The sequence below is a fragment of the Phaeoacremonium minimum genome, assembly GCF_000392275.1.
Source record: "Phaeoacremonium minimum UCRPA7 unplaced genomic scaffold PA7_03_scaffold_450, whole genome shotgun sequence".
In the NCBI taxonomy this organism is placed as follows: domain Eukaryota; kingdom Fungi; phylum Ascomycota; class Sordariomycetes; order Togniniales; family Togniniaceae; genus Phaeoacremonium; species Phaeoacremonium minimum.
In genome coordinates this window covers 303,768-313,037 of record NW_006921352.1, presented here as the reverse complement: position 1 = coordinate 313,037, position 9,270 = coordinate 303,768, and the positions used below count along the sequence as shown (strand labels likewise).

At 47.5% G+C, this 9,270-nt stretch overlaps 1 protein-coding gene across 1 annotated transcript; it reads left to right on the top strand.

The window, feature by feature from the left end:
• Nucleotides 1-8,117: 8,117 nt before the first annotated feature.
• UCRPA7_6117 (putative acid proteinase protein) lies at nt 8,118-9,019 on the top strand (the record flags this gene model as incomplete). Its single annotated transcript, XM_007918658.1, has 2 exons — nt 8,118-8,620; nt 8,695-9,019. The coding sequence occupies 2 exons, from the start codon at nt 8,118-8,120 to the stop codon at nt 9,017-9,019; spliced, it is 828 nt and encodes a 275-aa protein (XP_007916849.1).
• Between the last annotated feature and the right edge of the window lie 251 nt (nt 9,020-9,270).

Below are 9,270 nucleotides of genomic sequence, written 5' to 3'. Positions count from 1 at the left end.
ATTCCTTGAGCAGCTACTATTGCAGGCTGAAGGCACATCGATGCATATTGACGAACTCTGGAGCCTTGATATGCCTCTCTGCGGCGAAAGTGCGCTTGCAAATCCTAAAGGATACCTCTACGGTAGGTAATATCTCAGGCACACTTCAACTTCGACCACGGACACCTCGCCAACTGGAAAATACCACTTTGTAGGGGACATGAAAGACATAGCACGCGATATTCTCCTGTTCGTTACGGCATATTTACCACTCGAAGCTAAGACGGTCCTCCCTTATAATCTAGCTGCACGAAGACCGTCTCACGTTGGTGTCCATCCTGTACGGCAAGAGCTCAATGTGGTTGCACACAGCTTAGGTGCATTATGTGCTATGTTGGCGGCCGCACATGCTCCTAAGATATTCTCAAGCCTAACAATCATTGACCCCGGAATTATACCGCCCGGGAAAATCTGGGAGATGTATATACGTATGCCTAAGGAAGTGATGTCAATAGGTCTCAAAGAACAGTACGCAGACCGCGAGGCTCTAGTTGCGGATCTGAAAAAGAACAGGAGAACACGGGGCTGGGACACGCGAGTGCTCCAAAAGTTCGTGGAAAAGGGCACAGTATGTGATGAAGAGGGTAGTATCAGACTTGCAGCGCATCCTCGTCTCGAATGGGCTCTTTATTTCGACAAAGATACGCCCAAGCAAGGTTACGCTTACATGCTAGACATTCAAACGCCGTTGAATGCGATAATGCCCACGCGGCCTTTTGCAGTGCCACCTGAGCGGCTCACAGCCGATGTGGCAAGACTTCCTCAAAAGACGAGAATCACATGGATCCCCAACTCAACTCATCAGTTGCCGAATGAGTTTCCAGATTTATGCGCAAACGTAACCGCGTTATGGTTACAGGAACTCGCGCAGAGAAATCAATCCCCGACACAGAGTTCAGCGCAACAGCATCTGATTACTTGGCCCAGTCGCCGCCGTGACCACCTAGCCTCCCTCTAACGCCATATGCGCAGATGACAGATATAACGGTGTCGCGCACGATCTCATTGGGCGGTGTTGTGAAGTCACTTAAGATGTATGAGTACTGACCAGACAATGCGGAACTCCTTCAGCTCAGGTCCAATCGCTTACTATAGACATTTTCCGACTGTCTCTGATGACCCCGTTGCTCTCCTCGATACGAATGTGACTAATCAAGTGATTTTTAAAGAACGTGGCTCCGCCCAGTCGCCTGTTACTAGGACTGAGTTGGGCGATAGTATTGTTGAGCCGGCTGCGCCGTGCAAACACCGCGGTTCGAGGAAGAGGATGAAGGCGAGAGCGAAGTTAGGGGTGTCGTTGAAATGTATGTATTTCAATTAGCGCCGTCCTCGGTATGAAAGGACACTAACGATCGTGTAAGGCTCACGTCCGGCGGATAGGATAGTATCACGGGCTTGACCGGCTACGCTTCACGTAGGCTTCCTGAAGCTGTGCTGTGCATTCGTCATGTATTGTTGTTCTATGGCTTTTTGCTCAAAAAAGCTATGTCTTTCTGAGAAGTGGTGAGCTAAGTAAGAGCTAGTGTGGGGCCCGTAAAAGGCTTATGTAAGCTACGTCCTCATCCGTCCGTCCTCACAACAGATCGCAAAAAGAATTTAGTCTATAAATTACTGTTACCTAGCACAGATTATCAAAGTTGGAGTCGCGATCCAGTACTTATGCTGAGGCTAAGGTCAATGGGTGTCAATGGCTGCAGAAGTCAAAGCGAAGGGACCAACACTGAGATCTCTGCTTACCTTGGCACTCATCTGAAGCTAATCTATATCATACTCGAAACAGAGTTGTCAAGTTTTCTCCAGAACACCGTAAGAGGGCTGGTTGCGATTGATACTTGCAATACTCGATGCTCAAGGGTCGATGTTATCAGGCAGGTCGCTTTATAAGTATAGTGATGTGCTTCAGGCATCCCCTGTCACGGCCGTCTCTGGATAATGCGATTTTGTCGCGGGACCAAAGTAATAAGTGCAACCAATCAGATGCCTGATCGAATTTGTCTATATTAGAGAGGTACAGCTGCTAAGCCAGGTAAACTGGTTGATGTACATGTAACCGACCTTCCTTTTTCGAACAGCATTGCCCTGCATCTTATCGAGCCACGGTGTAGCCTACCCTACATGCGAATCGGGCCCAACAATTTTTGCCTCCAGCGAATCGGCATGCGTATTGAGAACAGAGTGGGCGGTTAGTTAGGCAACCGTGCGATTAGTAAAAGATTAATGATGCATTTGGTTAAACTGACTAGGAGTTATGAATTTTTCACCTTTTCCATACCAACACACTTGCACAAAGGAAGCGGTTCGTATATATCTGCTCATTCGTGTGTTCTCACTATTGATTCGAAAAAGAAGTCCATCTTGTTCAGCTAAATCTCACCCGGTATTGCAAGGTATCGATTCAACATATAAATTTACGATGGCATCAGTGAGGCCCGCCCAATCTCAAGATCAGACTGAAGCTGTCATTCGCCATGTTCTTGACACCCAGTTTGGACGTGAGGTAAGTGACTTACATTTGTCACTTCTCTGTAGAAGTAATACGATACTAAGTTCCCGGAGGCAGGTTCTGGGTATCTCGCTGGAGCCTCGGTCGAATAATGCCAAAGTATACATCTTGTCACTTGCTAGTGTTACTATGAAAGATATGCTTTCGGACAAATCACCGTCTCAGCCAGGAACGAAACCCTTGCCCATGACAGTTACGAGGGCCGTTATGCGCTTCACTAACCCAGATTCCAATTTGAATGACGCTGTGCGTATAGAGAGCGAGGTAGCCAGCATGGCACTCGCTCGTGACGCACTCAAGTCACTCGATAAATCGCTCATTCCAGCTGTGTATCAGTGGGATTCTGCTTCTGGTGGAACTGGCTGGGTGTTGATGGAATACATGCCTGGCTCTCCCCTACAAGCAGCTGCATTTCAGAAACTTGACCATGAGGGGAAAAAGAATATCTTAGCTGAGATAGCGCAAATCCTCAACCTCATGCAGCAGTTTAAATTGCCTCCCTCGGTAGTGGGATATGGCGGTTTGAACTTCGCAGAGGATGGCAGTATTACAGTCGGTCCGACACCTATTTACGGTGCCACTAAACGCTGCGAGACCTACCACGATCTTTATAATGAGTAAGTGATGAAAAGACCTCATCTAACACAAAGGGAAAGATCAATATTATAACTACTCTGCAGATATCTTCAAACGCAACTTACATTCATGGATAAGTGTGACATCGTCCAAGGTTGGAAAGACACCGACTTACGAGCAAGGATCGACAAGTTTGTGGCTCATGGCTTCAAGTCAGTACTAGAGCGAGCCTCCGAGGCACGCCCTGACCAGACTCTTATCCATGGCGATTTTGGTAAGCAGCTTACCGTCCAAATTGATTCCTCCTTACTTGAGCCGGTTCCAAGTTTGACAAATGAGCAGACTTGCACAACCTTCTCTTCGATCCCGACACCAATACTATCAGCGGCCTGCTCGACTTCGACTTTAGTCACATCGCGTCTGTTTCGGACGAGTACTTTTACTCGTTTGATACAATTCACGGGCTGGTGGCCCCGTCAAGTCCGGGAGACCCTATGGATCTTCTTCGGCATTGCTTGTTACACGGCTTCGATGTTTCAGAGTCGGAGCGTGAGGTCGCCAATATGGTAGACTGGGATGTTGCTGTACTTAGAGACGAGGCTTTCTCTCTTTATAAGGTGCGACGGCCGGTTGATATGATGCCCGAAATAGAGCTACTATCGGAGCTTTACTGGTTCATCCAGAATATAAGCCCCGGTTTGTTTTTCTTACCTCGCGTTAGGGAAAAAATGACACCAGAAAGGGCAACACGCATGCGGAACCAGATCCAGGAGAGTTTGGGTAGGACTTTGAGTGATTGGGGTTTCTGACTTATCAAATTTCTGGTGATAGCAGAATTCGCACTCGTTATCTATAATTAGTTTCTGGTAGCGTTATTCAATAAGTTCCGTGTACCGCCCTGTAAGGTACTTGTCCCCTTCACAATCACCAACATCAAGTTCAAACGCATCTAGAAGCTACTGCCTACCGATATTCAGTACAATCCTATTTCATAGCAGTCAAAATAGAAGTGTGCCTGCACTGCCGAGAAGCTTCCCTTGAGTCGCACATAGGCTGAAGACACCTCGACCAACCGGATAATAATTCACGTTGAGATCGAAATGGTTGATTTATTTGGCCAATGAGAAAACGGGAGAGGATATTTTGTGGCTAGTTCGCCAAGTTTATATGTAAGTGCGAAGTTTCAGTTGACATAGGTTATAAAGCCCATCCTCCCGGCTCAATCGCCCACACCCGTGCGGAAATATCGCACTCTATTGCTGTTTTGAACGCCATAAATAGCAAAATGAAATACCTAACATCACTTATTCTGATGGCAGCAGCAGCCCAGGCTCACTGTTAGTAGTTTTACATTTGCGCCAAACTTTACTAGATAAGAGCTAAAAAGGTCACGACAGACAAGTTCTGGAAGCTGGTGGTCGATGGCCAACAGGAAGCTAAGGAATGGACATCTATCCGCATGACGAAGAACTATCAGGATGATCACGGAGTGACCAATGTCAATGATGTCGATTTGCGGTGCTTCCAGATGCGGACCGGGACGGGAACTGCCACAGTTGCGGCTGGGGGAACCCTTGGGTTTGTCGCCGATCAAGGTGTGACTCATCCAGGGCCTCTCCAATTCTACATGGCAAGGATACCAGATGGAAAGGACATCAATACCTGGGAAGCTACCGGTAACGTTTGGTTCAAAGCTGCCAGTATTGATGGAATTCCGAATGGGTCAGGATTTACTTGGCCGGCGCAAAGTATGTGACTTCCTCACTGTGAAATTCCCTACGCAATTGCTGAAGTGTTTCCAATTGTGTTGAGACTGACGGATGGCAACAATATAGACCAAAAGGTAGTCAGCTTTACCGTACCCAAAACTATACCCAGCGGCAAATATCTCGTCCGTGTTGAGAGCATTGCTCTACATCAAGCTCAATCTCCTGGTGGAGCGCAGTTTTATCTTTCGTGTGCCCAAGTTGAAATTACTAATGGTGGGAATGGCACGCCTGGTCCGATGGTGGCTTTTCCCGGGGCATATAAAGCGACGGATGCGGGCTTGATCTTTAGTTGGCAGACCAAGACTTATACTGCGCCAGGACCTGCAGTGTGGCAGGGCTAAATAACTTAACGCCGAAGATATTTTCGGAGCGCAATGTACTCATATCCAGCCGTAATCAAATAGCGTTTACTAATTTGCTTTGCTTAGATATCGTATTTTGAACAAGATAACAATTTCTTTTGTGAATATATAATTGACAAATAATATCCTGAGGTGGAATTTGTTGCTAGGTAATCGAGTGTGTCCCGAGTGTAGAAACACTTGAATGTAGACTTAGCTCATGTTCTGCAGTGTCGCTGTCTACAATTGTTCTCAAAGAAATTTACAGACAATGGGGATTGCTCTAATTTGGTCCGCGTCACTTTCTTTGTTCGGGACTGATCGAAGTGGCCGCACCTCCTTGTTAAATGTGACAATGCCATTGCAATTGTTGCACAACGGGGGCTCTACTATCCTTTTTCTCAAGTATAAAGGTTGACAAATTAGCTTCGCCTAGGTCTTCGATGTGTTGTACCAAACTACTTCATTCTTCTGGAGTCCACCTTGGATATCCTCTTCAAACCTTCGTCTAGCAGCTTGTTACCGAATCACTCGCCATCATCAAGATAGCAATGCCGACTCATGGTAAGAGACTCCTTGGCAGGCGCGAGTATGACGAGCTAACCTCGGGACTTATCTTTGCTTCGGAACTTCTAACACGGTTCGAGAACCGCCTCAACATCCCATCACGCCAGAGAATGACACTCGATCATCTTGATCATTGCTATCAGTCTCATGATTATCGTTTCCTTCTCAAAAATATTGGGCTCGATGTTCAGCTCCTTGCTGGTAGACTTGAGTTTGTCTATGAGGCGCTTGCTTCATTTACTGACTCATCTAATGAGAATCAATTGTCTGCCCAAACACTTGTGCGCCATTTTACAGGTGAGAGCTTTGGTGATCTCAGGGTAGCTGATAGTTCACCGCAAAGTGCAAACAGCTATTGCGTGAACCGAGATCTAGATCGCATCAAAGCTTCATTAGCAGCTTACGTACACGAAGAGTCCGAAGATCTACATATTGCCGTGAGCACCGGGAAATCACAGGAGAGCTCGTCATTCAGAAGCGATGTCTCTCCGCTCCCGAAAATACAACAACTGCAGTCATTAATACCGCAAAATATGATTGAGACGCATGAAAGAGTTCAAGAAGGGCACCAGATGGATTACGACAAATTGCCCGACACGTTTGCTACATTTGAGAGGAAAGGCCTACCTCCAAAAATCCATGAACCAATGCCAGTGCCCCCGATGGCAGAGCAAACACCGGCTTGGATTGACGACGAGAATTTCAGTATTCCAATTGATCAAGTTGAAGCTGATAGAATTCAGTCTCCATCTCTCAATGACAAAAATACGCAAGTGCCACTGGAGCCTAAGTCAAAGTCCAGTTATGCGGACTACGAATGCTACTAGGTACACTTCTAGCATGAATAGAGTTGAGAAACTTTACTGGGTCCCGGGGATCCAATAGAATTACCTCATGTGCAACTGAATGTTTTCTATTTCCATAGACCTTGAGTTCTTGACATGATCGGGCTACATGATAGCGCTTCATAGTATCACGACTTGTAATTCATTCATCTACGGTCTAAAGTTGAAAAGATACCTGTAAGTCTGTGATTTTCGCGCAAGGAACATGTATAAAAGATTATCAACAAGCAAGCGCTTTGTCGATGTAGGACTTGCTTCTTTTGTGCATTGGCGCCGCGTAGGCGTCTTATTGCGAGATAATGACATCTTGGCATTCATTGAGTGATGGGTGGTTTGAGTATCACGGCAGTCTTCAAGACGATTGCGGGTGTTCCCGCCGTGCGTCGCTGTACAGTCCTTTGGCCAGCCTCGAGCTATATAACCTTCCCAATTGGGGTGACCTGCCTATTGCAGGTAAATGAATTAGCAGTTGTGGCGGTAGTGGAGAATTACGTGATGCTGGCTCAGACTGACGAACTGGGTCTACATGCAAGAAAGACCTGCATGCTTCACTGGTAGTGGTGGACGATTTGCCGATCCCTCCATTCGTCATCCGATCCTGCACAAGGACTGGTCATTCTTTTCACTCAAAAATACGTTCAAGTCGAATTCTGTCTGATATGGACTTTAACTGTTGTTGGGGTAGGAAGCCTTATTGGCCATCGCCTCAGACGTTCCCTCGTCTGAATATTCGCGTACCGTAACACATGATAGACACCCTAATACCCCACAAGAAGAGACTATCACGACTGATTGTCCTTCATTTAGCCTTCATATGCCGATCAAGATCTCCATAGTACAGCGCTGTCGGTATTGAGGTCGGGCGGCTGAACAACGTAAAGCGCCTCTGTACGCCTGTAAAGCTTATTTAAACGACTGTTTCGACCAAGCTCACTTGGCTCAGCACTCATTGTTGCTTTGGGATGCTTGGCAACCCGCCATTCTGTATTCAGATAGCGCCACAATATGCTTCTATGGCTCTTCCTGCACGCAACCATGCTGACTGATACTGACTCGACAAAGCGACAACCACCCCTCCTCTATCTCTCTCACGAGAGAGTAAGAGCTTGAAGTTCTGCTTCGCATAGAAACCTAATGCCCGTTCACATGCCTTATAACTGGGCCAACTGAGGCACATTCGTGAATGCAACCTTCCAGAATAGTAGTGTGGCCCCGATGACTCTATAAGGAGTATGAAATGGCGACTATGTCGTCGACTATTCGCAATAACTTCAAAGACGAGGTTGAGAATGGCAAATGCTAGAATTGAATAATCTAGCAACATAGATCAATCGTAGAAGGCCAAGTATAAAGGCTTCTTCATCTCCCAGTGGATTATCTACTCTATCTGTATTCTAGGATATCAAGATCTAGTTCTCTACTATATAGCTATTAGCTACTCCTACAGCCCGTCTCCTCAGACTACCACACAGCCACCATGAAGTTCACTGCTATCACCAGCGCTCTGCTCTATACAAGCGTTGTCTTTGGCGCTCGGTTCACAGAAGAACGCCGTGCCCGCTGGGCGAAGCGCGAGTCTGTTGCTGTTACTGCTCGTAGCGGCTCTAGCCTGCCTCGCTTCCCCGTCATCAACTCTCCGGGAACAGATGAGCTTGAGACGGTCAACAACACCAACGAGGAGTACAGCTCGAACTGGGCTGGTGCTGTGCTCATCGGCTCTGGCTACAAGTCCGTCACGGGCACCTTTGTCGTGCCTACACCCAAAGCCCCCACAGGTGGCAGCAGCAGCACTGAATATGCTGCGTCTGCGTGGGTTGGTATTGATGGCGATACTGCCCAGAACTCCATTCTTCAGACTGGCGTCGACTTCTATGTTCAGAACGGCCGTGTGTCGTATGATGCCTGGTACGAGTGGTACCCCGACTATGCCTACACCTTCAGCGGCTTTGGCATCTCCGCTGGCGACACCATCCGCACCACGTAAGTAGCTATAATTTCAGACCCCTTGAATTTACCAAGTTAGGGCAACGAGCTGACACCAATCAAACCTTTAGCGTCACTGCCACCAGCACGACCGCCGGCACAGCTGTCGTCGAAAACCTGACCACCGGCAAGAAGGTGACACATTCTTTCTCCGGCCAGTCTCGCGCCCTGCAGGAGCTCAACGCCGAATGGATTGTTGAGGACTTCTCGTCGGGTGGTTCCCTGGTTCCCTTTGCCAACTTCGGCACTGTCACTTTCACCAGCAATACTGCGACGACCGCTAGCGGCAGTGTCGGACCTCAGGGTGCTACTATCATTGATATCAAGCAGAACAACAAGGTCCTCACCTCGTCTTCTGTTTCTGGATCCAATGTCATCGTCCAGTACATTGGTTAAATTATCGACATGGGACGCCCGACTTTCCTCTGGTTACGCTTGTGGCTTGCTAGAAGAAATCAATGATAAGGCTGCAATCGTGGCACGAGGGGATGTTGGGGAGAGCTAGATTAGAGAAGTAACTTAGAAGCGTGTATTATTCTTACCAGGCCGGGTGAGTAGGTAGAGTAGCAGTCCCGTGATATAGGCGCCTGCATACTGGCTTATATTGACAATATTATGACTGGCAAGAGCTGGTTCTTTCTGATGAC